Raw genomic sequence first — 14,363 nt, forward strand, 5'->3', positions numbered from 1 at the left:
CCAGCAGCAACCCTGTCGCATGCATGCACGGGGCCAGATGGGCTGCTTGATTGTTCTAGCTAGCCACCTCGGCACCTCGCCCGTGCACCAGCTGCCCCTGCATGCCCTGCACCTGCAGCTGCATGCAGCTTCAAAGCCGTGTGAAATTGGTGGATGACAACATGACATGCTGCTATGGTAATGATCACCTAGCTAGTACTATACATATAACTCTACTTATCATTTGCTCAAGCATAATTTGTTTCGCTATCTATATATACATAGCTCTCTTGGAGGAGCGAAGAATGAAGGGAAACATTTTTCATGCTGCTTTTTTACGAAAAGAGAACTTCAGAAACTACTATGTGAATAAAGCATTGAACTAATTTTCTATGGTATAATGTGTTATTAAAAGTTACATTTGAGATTTGTATATATGGTAATTTATCTATGTTACGGAAGTGTGATGGTATATATAGTATACTATGTTGCTTGACGTTGGATGGTTTAACGATCAGGTGCATGGTGTAGGATTATTGATGTTCATGGAGATCAGGCTGGCTGAGGATGTACAAGTTGTTCGACTAGAAGGCTCTTCTACACAAGATCAAGGCCCTAGTTTATCAAGGTAGAAGCATCTTAATCTAGTGCGCACTATCACAAAATCAATGAAAACAGACGAAGTGTCACATATGGTTTCTTAGGATCTGTTATTGACAAAATACTCTTAAGTGGTTGCTAAGACAGATATATCTATAACAAGATCATCATCTCGATATACCTGAACTTATAAATAATTTTTATAAATCTGTCTGTTACTATCATACAGACACAAAACGGAGTTTAGAAAAATCCATATGTGATATTGTCACAGACAGTTTCTTCTAAGATTCGTATGTGTTTGTATGATAGACACGGTTAGATTTTATTAAAATCTATTAGTAGCTAAAGACCCAAAAACTATTTTAAATTTGACCGCTTGTCTCCCCTAGCTCTTTTGGCTTTCTACACATATAACCCGCTCGTCTCCTCTTAATATAAAGCAACGAAGAGTGTTCATCTTATTCGCTATACTCGTTGTCATCGGAGTGTTCATCTTTCACACACACAACTACGGATTTTTCCGCATCGGATGAGCGAGATCTGGACGCCGAATCCCCTTCACTGTACTGAGGTGAGTATCATAGGGTTCTCATAGTGGTTTTGTTATGGTTTCTTAGGGTTTGCTTCGATATGTGTAACTGAGGGTAATGTTTTGTTTTCATCGTAGATCTATAATAGCTCAGTTCACTGTTATCAGGTGGTGGCAGGATGGGGTCCCTATGCTTGCTTTCACGGTGCGGATGCTTGGTGTCAACTTCAGTCGGGTGGACTTCGTGTTCTTCATTGCTGTGAAGGACCCCTCCGTGGACCCTATTTTTGCTATGAATCACGTTCTTCATTTTGTTCTTGCAGATAGAAAATTATTTGTTGATGTTCATCACAGTGGAGAAAATTTTGTGAACTACAAGACTAGTTTGAACGCACATTTCTTGATTAATCATGGCTGGTGGTTTGACAACAATGCAGTCTGATTCTGGCATATGATTGAGTTAGTCAGGATGGAGCTTGATTCAGATGATAGTGAGATGCTCATTGAAAATGATTCTTTAGTTGATATTATGTTAAAACGTAAGATGCTAAGATGATGTCAATCATTTTGTCTTTTTGGAAGACGGCATCGGCCAATGATGTCAATCATTTCATCCTTTCGGAAGACAGCGTCACCAATAATCAAGCATCTCATCCTTTTAGAAGATGGTGTCGCCAATGATGTCTATTATTTCATCCTTTTGGAAGACAGCGTTGCCAATGATGTATAGCTAGGGATTGTGTATAGCTAGATAGGTTTATGTGTTCCAAAACAATGTGTGATGTTCTTAATTTTTGTGATATGTAAATACCTGTGTTGAAGTTATGAATAATGTGTGATTGATGTTCTAAATAATGTGTCAATATATGATAGGTAAATAATGCATATTATGATGTTTAATTTGTGAATTATAAAGTGTGTATGCCATATTATGAGGGCAGCTAAAAAGCAAAAAGGCTTATAGGGGAAATGGTTACACATATGGTATTTTAAAAAAACTTTGTATGTGTCTCTTACTACTTAAAAATAATATGTTTGTGATTCTTACTATGCGCGCAGACGATTTTTTAGAAAATTCGTCTGTATGTATCTATATTACAAATAGAATTGTAACCGTCTATAGCAAGGTCAACATCACTGACACTTTTGCGGAGACATGATATATAATATTGTTTAAAATCCATATGTAATAAACTGAGGTAGTATGCTCATCGTATATAAGATACTGCTCTCAATGTCGATCATCAAAACACCACACATGGAACAACATGAGAGAGATAGAAAGAGAGACTACAGAAAGCTGTGCGCATGTGTAAGAGTTTGGAAAAGTCAGGAGGGATCTCTGTGGAGCAGTGGTGAATTCACATCTTTACAGCTCCTTTATATGTGCACGGACTTTAATCAGTTTTCCCTACTGCTCTGATTTCTGACCCCCACCTATCGTTTTCCTCTTCCTCTAGCCCTTCTTTTCCCTCTCTCTTTCCCTGGGAAAAGAAGGAAATGTTTGCTGAAAAGCTTCCTTTGTCTAGCGACCTCACCATCTTTGGAGTGTCTTTTTCATCTTTTCCGTTTTCCTACACAAAAGCTCTCTTGTGCATAGAGATGGTGAAAGAAGAATCAACCTTTCATACAATGCAGCCACAGCAAAATATTTGGTCTTTCCATCTAAGCTCTAGTTCTACACTTCCAGTACTCTAGTGTGTAGTGCTAGCATGCACTAGTACATACAATGGACAAACATTAACATATATACTTATGCCCTTTGAATAACCTAGAAAACTGTACCAGCTGTGGACCTTGGTAGCCACTGAATGGCTGAGATGTCCATGGTAGTACTGTACTGTGCACTTAGACTAGCCTTCAAACTCTGATGCAAATTAAGGGGCTAGGAAGTAGGAACAGCATAAACGTCTAGATCTTTCTCTTTAATCAAGTACACCTACTTGTCTAATCCTCCACATTGTATTGCAGGTTTGTGAGTGGCAATAATGCTAAAGTCCAAGATTGCAGCTGTTTTCTACGCAGCCTAGTGACCTGGGAGAGGCTTTCACATACACATTTTGGTCTCTCCTCTTCACATGATCAGCTCTATGCCTTGCCCTATATGTCTGATCTACTCCATGCTAGACAAACAGCTTCATCTTTTGTTAAGTGATGCTGCCGTCTTCCAGTGAGCATATTTTTATATCTTTCTCTCTTATTCTGAACACCTTAATTACTTCCCTAACTGGCTAGTGTCAGCTCATTGCACGAATACACATGCGTTCTTTAACATACAGACAACAGAATCGTCACAGCAAACTGTATGCGCATACATATATATATAAGCACTGCAGTATCTTTCTCATGCTTGCAATGATATGATAAAGAATGAGCGATATTTCAGAGGAATCTTGAGGTGAGGGAGACGTTGTGGAACACGACTTATGTCTAGAAAACTGGTTTTTAACGGCATCTAGGCATGGCGTGCCATCAGATAATGTGGGCCTGATCTAGCTAGAGAAGAAGAAGAAGATGGCATTCTTTGCTTGCTTCATCTCTCAGTGGTCACACTCACTACATCACAAATATATAAACATACGAAATGTGATTATCTCTCTCACCTGAAGTGTTATTTTCTCCCTTTATTTTATGCATATTTCCCCAGTCAAAGATAGATCTAGACCTGGCCGCAAATGCAGTGGGCCACATGTGGGCATGGGGATAGGTCATGTGATGTACTCACAATATGTCTACCACATAAATATATATATATCATTAAAGCAACCTTTGTCATATGTGGAACAGAATCTTCCATAATATTCAAACTCCACAGCCAATCCACACAACTGCACTACACTGAAGCAAATAGTTGTATCACACACATGCTTGCCTGCCTGCCTTGGTACCTCTACGCCTCATTTCTGCACTATCTACTCCTTGTAACTTGCTTCTTGCTAGTTTTATATGAATTCTTTCTTCTGTTTCTTGTTTCTTCTTTGTCATCAAACAATAGGCTTTAGTTTTTGTAAAAGCAGCTGCTAGCAAGGGCCAGTACCAAAATGTACTGCATTAGGCCGCTAGCAAGGGCCAGTACCAAAATGTATTGCATTAGGCCACATATGTGAAGCTGGCCAGCTGCCTCCTGCATGCATTGATGAATATATGCATATGTTGCTTGCAGCTTGTGGCATGCCACTGAGCACTTGCATCCCAAAACCCTAAGGTGAGGTAGCTGCATCTATCACCTGCAGGGCAGCCATGGTCCATGGAATGGATCTGGGGTTTAGTTTGACTGTGGTTGCCTAGCTTGCTGCTTGCTTGGAACATGTAAGGCATCAAAGAAGGAAAGGAGTAGAGATGCACTCTCTCACTCACTGGCCAGGCAGCTAGAGCTGGCTAGCAGTGACTGTTCAACTCACCAGTATATGATGCTATGTGCATGCATGGACCCCAGATCGAGAGAGAGAGAGAGAGAGAGAGAACTTTGTTTTGTTTGTTTCAATGCTGGTTGAAAAGTTGGGGTGGGGAGGAATCAGGAATGTTTGTTTTCTTGCACATCGATATGATATTAATGGAAGCAGCAGCCTTGCTCCCCTTGCATCACACCCATGCATGCAGCACAGCAGCAGGCTCTCTCTCTCTCTCTGGGGAGGGGAAGTGCAGTAGAAAATGATGTTGCATCAAAAGTGGATCCCTAGCAACCTCTGGATAGATAGATGGTCATAACTCCATTTACTACTACCACCCTCTCTCTATCCCTCTCCCTCTGCTGGTGCTGGTGCTGGTGCTGTGTGTCTCTCTCTCTCTTCTTCTCTCTCTGTCGTTGCTGTTCCTCTCTCTCGTGCTGCTATTCCATGGAAATCACGGGCCTGCCTTGAAACTTGCAAACCTCCAGCAAGCAGCAGCAAGAACAAAAGTATCTCTCGTTGTTTACAACTAGCTAAGCTAGGCATGTGTGTGCACTGCGGCTGCAGCTGTAGGTGGGGGAGAAGGAGAACAATTTGTTCACTAAATACCATGAGGATACCGGCCGTGCAGCGTGCAATTATCTATGCGCCACCAGCCGCGCGCTTCCCTTCGCTTCCCTGCACGGATTCAGGCAGCAGCTGCGTGCGTGCAGCGTGCTCTGCTGCTGCTGCTTTTTCTTTTCCATCTCATCGCAGCTCCTCTCCTTTTTCCTTTCTAAACGCGAGCCGCCCGTGCCTGCGTTGCGATCCACGGGTCGTTGCCAAGTGTTCTCCTGTCCCATCACGCCGAATCACCGATGGATCGCCCGACGTACGCACGCATGCAGCGGAGTACACTCACGGAAACTCTCTTTTGGAGGCATCTGTTGAACGCCTGTTGGAGTCCAAGGCAAGGGCCCGGCAGGGACAACTGAAAAACAGCAACAATGATGCTCGAGGTGTTAGATTCTAGAGCTACCGCTACTGCAGAGTTTAAGAGAAGGGAAAGTTTGTTAGTAGTAACTAGCAAATTAAGCAGCAGTGTAAATATAATTGCATTCTTGTCCAAGGGCGATGCTAGAGCGAAAAAGACCATGGTGCATCACTTCATAACGAATATAATTTTCAAGCAACTATTTTCCATTAAATATGAACTAGTAACAAGCGTTAATTCTTTTGGAGCCTATGCACGTGCACCAGGGTAGCTCATCTTGGGTCGTCCTGCTTTTGTCTACTGGCACTATGGTTTTAGAGTAGTTCAGATATATATTTCATGTCTGTTTGTGCCGACCAAATCAAAACCACCCATTGATTCATATGTATCGGTGTGATATATTTGCTGTCCAGATCTAGTCACTTAAATACTACAACTCACTTAAATATATCCATAAGTACACTTAAATATGTCAATCATAGGCACATGCGTGACTTTGCTGACTTAAGGGTGTCTTGTGTCATTGTGTGGGCCTGACTTACCAGCTCATGCCAAAGAGTGTAGTTTTTTATGATTTGTTCAAAGTATTTGTATTCGTGTGATAATGACTTAAAAAATGCAGTTTTGCAGTAGTTTAGAGCGCATAGGTGTAGTATTCTAAAATTTACTCTTAAATTATGCAATGGGTGTCAAATAGTGTGTAAGTAATTTATATATTCTCGTTAGATTTTCCTCCATGCAAACAGCAGCTGCATAGTTACCTTTATGCATCTACTGCAATATCTAATTAAATGTGTAAGGGAAATACTATCTGATCTCCTCCAAGCAACACGTATGCCCTAGATAGGGGTTAAGTATGGAGTGACACAAGTGAGGGTAAATGCCAAAAGAACCTAGCAATGCAAGGTTCTCTCTCCTCGCAATCATGCATCCTAGCTTCTCTTCTTCTGTCCAACAGCTATCTCACTGAAGCACCCACACCACCCTACTCTGCTGATGAACAGATATCCATGCATATGCATATATAATGATGAGTTAGAGAGAGAGAGAGAGAGAGAGAGAGAGAGAGAGAGAGAGAGAGAGAGAGAGAGAGAGAGAGAGAGAGAGAGAGAGAGAGAGAGACAGCGGTCCTGCAGGCAGTGGCCTGACCGCCTGACCCACACGGGAGAGAATATTTGAAGGGGCTCGTGGGGTGTGTGAGAGCATGTGTTTATGTGTGCGAGTGCGAGACAGTGAAACTGGAGATAGAGCTAAAGAGAGAGGCAGCCTTTCTTTCTCCTCACTCCTCAGTCCTCACTCTCCTGCTCTCTCCCCCTGCTACCGAGCAAGCTGCTAGCTTATATTGCTCCTCTTCTCTCTTCTCAGTTCTCATCCTGTTCTTCTCCTCCTCCTCCTCTCTGCCTGCTGAGCTAGAACGAGAGAGATAGAGCGAGATCAGAGAGGACTGGGACTTGGCCATATATGGCTTTCCTTGTGGAGCGGTGCGGTGAGATGGTGGTGTCGATGGAGAGCTCGCACCAAGCGAAGCCGGTGCCGGCGCCGTTCCTGACCAAGACGTACCAGCTGGTGGACGACCCCTGCACCGACCACATCGTGTCGTGGGGCGAGGACGACGCCACCTTCGTCGTCTGGCGCCCGCCCGAGTTCGCCCGCGACCTCCTCCCAAACTACTTCAAGCACAATAACTTCTCCAGCTTCGTCAGGCAGCTCAACACCTATGTAAGCACGCAGATACGTACATAGCTCGCTTCTTTGATTTCTTCTTGCTTGTGTTGCATCTGATGCATCTCTTGAGATTAGGTTTCTGTTTCTCTTGATGTGTTGCTGTTGGATCCTTGTTTTATTTGTTCTGGGGGTTTTGGTTTGGTTAATGCGTGCATGCATTGCATTTGCACTAATCTTGGCTTTCGTTTTGCTTGTTGGAAACTTGGAATCATCTCTATCTTGCTTGTTTCCTAGAATGTGACAAGCAAGCAAAAGTTTTTGTTCCTCTTTTTCACCGGATTTGGTTGCCCTATACTGCACGATGGGAAGGCAATGGTATGACCTGCACCTGCCAACTAGGACATCGATTTCTTGTTCCCCTAGCCTGTGAAAAGAAGAGCGTGCATGCATTTGTAGTTTGCTTGCTCCACTGTTCTTTTCCTTTCTGGTTGACTTGTTTCTGCATTTTTGGTTGACTTGTTGAAAAGGATTTCGAATACTTCGTCCCCTTTTGTGATTTGGCCTCTAATTGGGCCGGCGTCTCATATGCAGTACTGCTTTTTGAGTATAACGCAAGGAAGAAAGCGCGAGGTTTTTAGAGCCTTCAAAACAAAATAAAACAAAACAAAAAAGTTTGTTTGATTTTGTACAATGACTGTTCGAGTACTGGCTGGTCCTTTTTGTATACTTCGTGATCGGTCTGTTCTTTTCAACGTAACTACCATGACTTGATTCGAATCTTTCTCAATGTGCATGCATATTAAGGAATTTCTGTAAGCTTATTAATGTGCATGCATATTTAGGAGTTCCATGAACATGCATATGTGTGTACACATACAATTAATCTTTCTTAGTAGTCTCATTATCCCAACCATTGGGAAAAGATTGACACAACGAAATACAGAGATATATCCTATGGTATTCTGTGCCGAGCAGTATATACCATGCAGATTTGACATTACCACAGCACCTGACATGACTAGTTGCTTAGCTAGTTGACCACACGTACAGCAACAGTCATCTGCCATGCATGGTAGCTACAATTGCAATGTGCTACAATATCATGCCATAGATTCCTCATTCCTCCATTGTTGGTAGTAGATTATTGCAAGAACAAGAAGCTGATCTCATTTGCTGTTGTTGCAGGGTTTCAGGAAGATAGTGGCTGACAGATGGGAGTTCGCCAACGAGTTCTTCAGGAAGGGAGCCAAGCACCTCCTCGCCGAGATCCACCGGAGGAAGTCCTCGCAGCCGCCGCTGCCACCGCACCAGCCCTACCACCACCACCACCTCAACCCCTTCTCTCCGCCGCCCCCGCCACCGCCGACTCATCCGGTGTACCACTTCCAAGAAGAGCCGCCCGCCGCCGCGCACGGTGGTCACGGGAGTGGAGGCGGCAATGACGGCAGCGGCGGGGATTTCCTGGTGGCGCTGTCGGAGGACAACCGGCAGCTGCGGCGCCGCAACTCGCTGTTGCTGTCGGAGCTGGCGCACATGAAGAAGCTCTACAACGACATCATCTACTTCCTGCAGAACCACGTGGCGCCGGTCACGAGCCCCTCGTCGGCGGCGCACGCACAGCTGCCCGCCCGCACCGGCGCGGCGTCCTCCTGCAGGCTGCTGGAGCTGGACCCGGACTCCTCCTCACCGACGGCGGAGGCGTTGCCCGGGGACGCGGACGGCACGGTGAAGCTGTTCGGCGTGGCGCTGCAGGGCAAGAAGAAGCGGGCGCACCGGGAGGACGGCGACGACGACAATGACCAGGGAAGCGAGGTGTAGGCCGCTGGCTTGCCGTCGTGTACATATAAAGATCAGATCAGAGAGGAGTAGCTCGCTCGCTAGCTAGGCTTGGTTAATTTCTTTAATCTTGAGTGCGTGCTGAGATTAATTTGCATGGTGCAAGTGTTCATCAGTCTGAGATTTAAGCCAACTAGAATGCATGCATGGATGAATCGATGAAAGTGCCAAGGCTTGCACCTTCTTCTTATGCTCTTTCTGGCCGTGCATGGGACGGGAAGGCGGTTTGCTCTTTTGCTAGCTCATGAAAAGACTTAGTTGACTAGTTGCTAGAAAATGCTAAGCAGTCCAAGCTCCATGGCCTATAATTTTCTTGGAATTGCTATAAATCTGTCACGTAATTTTCAATCAGTTTATCACCTTGGAATACGCATCAAGATTAATTCGTAGGCCGTCATATCCATCTCCAGCTAGAGCTTCTTTAATTTAGGGTAGTAGAAGGTTCACTGGGTTAATTAGGGTTCAGGTTCACTTGATCCTAACCGTGGAATTAGTGTTGGTGGCGGAGCCAAGAGGTGCGGATTTTGGGCCACCGGAGACGAGGAAGAACACGAGTGACGACGACGGAGGAGGTGAAGGACGTTGGTGCTGAGAGAGGTGCTAATTAGTCACCTTAGGAAATATATGGTCGCTTGCAGTACTCAAATTAACATGCTATTATGAGCTCCGAAATATTAGCCTAATTATGTGGTAGGGTGATGTAGAATGGAAGGCTTTGAATACAACATGAGGGTGGAATGCAAATAGGAATCATCCCTTCCATTTAGCCCTACTATATATACCCCTGCCACTCAACCAGCCAATGTTTATATATATTGTGAGACTGACAAGTGGACCTGGCCTGTTAGAAATCACTATAGTGCTTAAAAATTATGATTCTGTGAAATATTAATTAGAAGTGCAATTCTCTGCTATCACTTAAAAGTGCGATTTTAGGATAGTTTAATTTAGACGATGATGATAGTAGTAGTACGAAATTCTCTCTTTTTTTTAGTTGAGTGCTTAGCACTGTACTATTAGATGGGATCTGTGTTGGGTTTAGGGGACTACGAATGCTAGCACTGCAATATTAGTTTGGACATGTAATGTACGTACATAGTGAAGCAACATGTGTACGTTAATTTAGGTTACCTGCATTTCTGAGATTACAAACAAAAGTAAAGGCATTTGCTGCATGAAGCCAATTGATCGTCACTGCCAGGTATGCTCAAACTGTACTTGTTCCTTCTTTTGCCTTGCAGTGCGACGACATTTTACGTTCTTGTTAGCCTGGACTTGCAGTACACTGCCTGTCACTAGCTTGCTACGTATACATATCTTATAGCACATTGCCTTCGACAGGAATTATTAAGAGCTCAGATGTATATTGTTGCAATGACTGTTGTAGATCACTGGTTTTTTTTTTTAAAAAAAACTATATATCATACCATCCTCAAATAAGTAAGGGTTTTTTAAAAAAATCGACAAACATTCTATCCTCCATGAATGACAAAGTACAACTGATCTTAACACAAGTACAGTAGTAGTTGCAGCAGGAAGTAGTGTGTCTGGCGGTTGATACTTGATAGCTCTAGCAGCAGTTCCATGCTATATATGCACAAATGTTTGGCCCGCAGGTGTTGTAAAGCAAAATTGTATAATCTCCTCCCCAAATAAAATGAAAAAAATAATCAAGGAACAAATTCATTGAGAACCTCGGCTGAATAAAAGAACACGATGTGTACAAGAGCGGCCATATCTTAAGTTAATTTCAGGCTTGGTTATGCTTCTGCTACTTTTTGTTGATTCGCTTGACGTGTGACTTCAGATAGATAACGCTGTTCTCCCTCTGCCATGCCATAATATATAATGCATCTATGCGAAGCCATTATGTCATCTCATAAATGGTAAGTACTAGGTCATCTTTGTGAAACCTTTAAGATCAGTGAAACAATTGCAAGCGGCATTATAAATGCATAACAGCCGGTGTCAGTCATCTGTATAAACTGGTTCTTGCCAGACTTTGGTATTCTTTTTAGGATCATCACAGAGAGCACGATCATTATCAAATTCTTTCATTGTCTTCACGAACGTCCTCGCTCCTTGCATGATTAACCTTTCCACCATGAACAGCTGATAGTTGTTCTCGATTATTGGCTCCAATATGCTGCTGAAATTTGATGAATATACTAGCCTGTACCTGTATCCACGCCATGTCAACATAAGCAACACAAACAATGTAATAGCTTCTATCATGGAAGCACATGCAAATGTAGTATTGTTAATTGTTATGCAGATGTTTCTTTTCATGCTGATAGTTCCTTGACTCAAAACCATCCATGAATAATGACACTTCCAAAACATGGAAGTCGATTACTTAGGCAATTACTCAGGAATCCTTAAGCCTTGGTCAAGCAGGAATACATATCTCTAAGTCGTGCTAAACTTTTAGCAGAAAACAAACATTCTGCCACTCCAAAAGATTGTGTTTTAGGTAATGCCACTCTGTATCTCACTGACATGTGGGCTCAGTGAATGGAGTGTCATACCCTGAAACATAAGTGATTGGAGTGACGCCCTCAAATTTCCCTTAATGTATGAGATCCAGGTGCAAGAAGAGCAGTAGATAAAAGGTGTCAGCCTTACTTGTCTGATAGAGGTGAAAAGAAGCCTGTGGTCCTTTCATTGGAAGCAATGAAAAGAGTGCGACCTGGTCGAATCCACCTTGCAATTCTTCTTTTGATAAACTCAGGGCGGGTATCTCTGTCCAGATGAGGATGAAGACTCCGCTCTACACCAAATCTATCTTTCCTGTTCTTCAGCAGGTCACCTCGTCTCACATGAATAGCGTCATAGTCACCAAATATCTCTTTCATCTGAAGAGCTCACATAAATTTAGAAGCAGAGAAGACTATGCTGTACTGAATAAGTCGATATTACTGAAACAATATTCTATACATGGAGATATAAGTTATGCCTGAACCGCTTGCAATATTCAATACAGACCTACGACCAAAGCTAGCAAGTTTCTTCTACCAAAATTCCTTTCAGAAGCGCAGTCCATTACATGTTGTATTACCTAGTTTTTAAAAAAGTGGAACAACATAAATATAGGTTTCACAGTTCCTTTAGCATAAGCAGGCTGCAGCTGTGTAACATACGCACAGTTAAATAGCCACAGAAAGCAGGAGTGATAGCATGCCACACCCTATTCCAAGAATAAAAGTGGCAAGCATGACGCTCTGAAGAACTGAAGAGTACTTGATCAAAACCTCATGATTGCATCAGATGGGAGTCTACTGAATGAATTAAACAGGCAGACTCGCAGATGCCAGCTGCTGCCTATGACTCATTGCATGCTACCTTCCAATGATATAACATAGGACAAGGCAGATATATGTTCATTACTAGTACTTTCTAGTTCAGTTATATGTTCAGATATATGTTCATTAGAGCCATGTTGACTATCAGTTAAAGGATGTGGAAATATCAGTGCTTCCTTGTTCCTACTGGGAATTCGAGACAAGACACACATGGCTACTCTAGTAACTGGGTACTTTGGTTAATGATAGTATTACTTTCCATCAAACATCATCAGTCATAAATAGATGAATTTCCATGTAACAGCTAATGACGTAACACACGATAGAAGTCAAGAATAGGATTTTGAACCAAACAAGCTAGTGCGTAAAAAGATTATTTTCCCTGTGGGTTCATGTAGTCGGCTTCAATTAAAATATTCGTTAGACTGAACAGAAATCAATCTTGTGAAAATATACCTTATTCGCTGCATCCCTCAGTTTTTTTGTTGCCATTGTTGGCAGAAAAGTGTATGGTAACATCACAGAGCTACGCTTGGTCCGATCCTTGCACTCCATAAACCTGAACTGCAATGATGATTAAGATCTATATTTGAAGTTTACGCATTTGCGTTAATAGACATGACTTACTGTGATTGTGAAATTAAGCTAATTCTTTTTTCAAAAGGAAAAATAAGCTAATTCTTCAGAAGCAGATAACATAACATGGACCCTAAGGGAATTTGCATCCTTACCAAGCAAGAGGACTTGCCGTGCGGTTTATGAGGAGAGCCCCTGAGTAATGTGGATTTTCTTTGAGTTCAGCTCTGCTAACTCCTTGCACATGCACGACGCCATCCTCTCCTAGTTTTGTACTTCTTGATACTATCTCATACCACGATCGTGGATTATCCAAAATAACAGGTACAGTTCTTGATACGAGGTCTATATCATATAAAGATTCCATTGCACAAGAACTCGTTTCCCATCTGCTGAAACATTGAGTTTACGTACATGGATTATTTTCAACTTGAAAAAAAGCAATGCGCAGATGTAGGTCAGGTGCTTAAGGAGCAAAACCTTTGATCTGAAGGTGCACTGCTTGGGTGAAGGATCCCCTTTGTATTGTGCACTGAACTAAGGCACATCCTTGAAGGCATGACAAGTACCCTGCAGAACAACAAAAATGAATCCAGGGCACATTAGCATAATCCTACATTGCACACAAACTTTTTTTTTTTTTTCATTTTGCCTCCTCCAATCTTCTAAGTTATAAATGGAACATTAAGTGACCTGAAAGATCAATGCAATTTGCAATCAAAACCTACAAGTACGGAAGGCGATCTTTCACCACCGGGTACCCATTTATTGACGCCAAGAACCCTCTAGCGATCTCAATGCGGGAGAAGAGAGAACAGGCGCGGAAGAAGGGGCAAAACGAATTACCTGTCGAGGAAGAGGGCCTCCTCGAGGGCGCAGCGGAGGCTGGACTCCTGGTGCCCAAGTCCGGCGCAGGAGCCGCAGTGCTTGCCGGGGCAGTCGACACGGCCGCCCCAGTAGAGGTACCTGCGGTTGCCGTCCCTCTTGTCGACGTCCCGGGGCTGGAACCCCAGGTAGGACAGCGCGTCGGTGAAGGAGAGGATGCATACGACGGAGAGCGCCGCCGCGGCCGTGACGGCGGCGAGGAAGGACTTCTTCAGGGGAAGCGGCAGCGGCCTCTGCCTGCGGCCGCCGGTGATCCGGGGAGGGATCGCCATGGGAGGTGGTGGGGAAATGTTTATCAATTTTATTTTTATTTTTTGCTTCGAGATAATACGAGAAAGAAATTAAGAGATAGATCTCATGAGATGGGCCATGTTGGGCTTCGTTACGGCCCAAGAAGGCCTGGATATATCACGCTAGAGTGGTTTGCGGGCTAAGTTTCGGCCCGGTTGGAATCTACAGAACAGCAGCTGCTCATCCATTATTAGTTTAGGCCCTGCTTGTTTTTGCCGTGGATCGTCGTAATACAAACTGGATTCGTGTGTGTGGGATGGGTGCGTGTGTGTGGAGGGTGAGTGCGCGCGTTCATGTTCAGATATTACAACTGTATTCAGTGGTGAAGAGTTAAA

The 14,363-nt window shown here is 43.4% G+C and overlaps 2 protein-coding genes across 3 annotated transcripts; one reads left to right on the forward strand and one right to left on the reverse strand.

The window, feature by feature from the left end:
- The first annotated feature begins 6,622 nt into the window (after positions 1–6,622).
- LOC133891014 (heat stress transcription factor B-4b-like) lies at positions 6,623–9,566 on the forward strand. Its single transcript, XM_062331695.1, has 2 exons — positions 6,623–7,192; positions 8,324–9,566. Exons 1-2 carry the CDS (start codon positions 6,935–6,937, stop codon positions 8,954–8,956), a joined length of 891 nt encoding a protein of 296 aa, XP_062187679.1. The 5' UTR covers positions 6,623–6,934; the 3' UTR covers positions 8,957–9,566.
- A 913-nt stretch (positions 9,567–10,479) lies between these two features.
- LOC133891496 (uncharacterized) lies at positions 10,480–14,041 on the reverse strand. Of its 2 annotated transcripts, none has more exons than XM_062332224.1 (6): positions 13,699–14,041; positions 13,333–13,422; positions 13,008–13,241; positions 12,733–12,835; positions 11,600–11,829; positions 10,480–11,153 (listed from the first exon to the last, which is right to left on the reverse strand). In XM_062332224.1, the coding sequence occupies exons 1-6, from the start codon at positions 14,007–14,009 to the stop codon at positions 10,943–10,945; spliced, it is 1,179 nt and encodes a 392-aa protein (XP_062188208.1). In that variant the 5' UTR covers positions 14,010–14,041; the 3' UTR covers positions 10,480–10,942. The 2 variants fall into 2 exon arrangements, with proteins under 2 accessions (XP_062188208.1, XP_062188207.1); XM_062332223.1 differs by having other exon boundaries at positions 13,008–13,244.
- Between the last annotated feature and the right edge of the window lie 322 nt (positions 14,042–14,363).

This window comes from Phragmites australis, chromosome 14, assembly GCF_958298935.1.
Source record: "Phragmites australis chromosome 14, lpPhrAust1.1, whole genome shotgun sequence".
Taxonomy (NCBI): Eukaryota; Viridiplantae; Streptophyta; class Magnoliopsida; order Poales; family Poaceae; genus Phragmites; species Phragmites australis.

Bases quoted from the DNA above. Each gene is read 5' to 3' on its own strand.
- LOC133891014 (XM_062331695.1), top strand. From the start codon at position 6,935: ATGGCTTTCCTTGTGGAGCGGTGCGGTGAGATGGTGGTGTCGATGGAG. The intron at 7,193-8,323 runs GTAAGCACGCAG...CTGTTGTTGCAG, and splicing joins TCAGGCAGCTCAACACCTAT to GGTTTCAGGAAGATAGTGGC.
- LOC133891496 (XM_062332223.1), bottom strand. From the start codon at position 14,009: ATGGCGATCCCTCCCCGGATCACCGGCGGCCGCAGGCAGAGGCCGCTG. The intron at 13,423-13,698 runs GTAATTCGTTTT...GTTGTTCTGCAG, and splicing joins GAGGCCCTCTTCCTCGACAG to GGTACTTGTCATGCCTTCAA. The intron at 11,154-11,599 runs GTAAGGCTGACA...GCGTGGATACAG, and splicing joins TTTTCACCTCTATCAGACAA to GTACAGGCTAGTATATTCAT.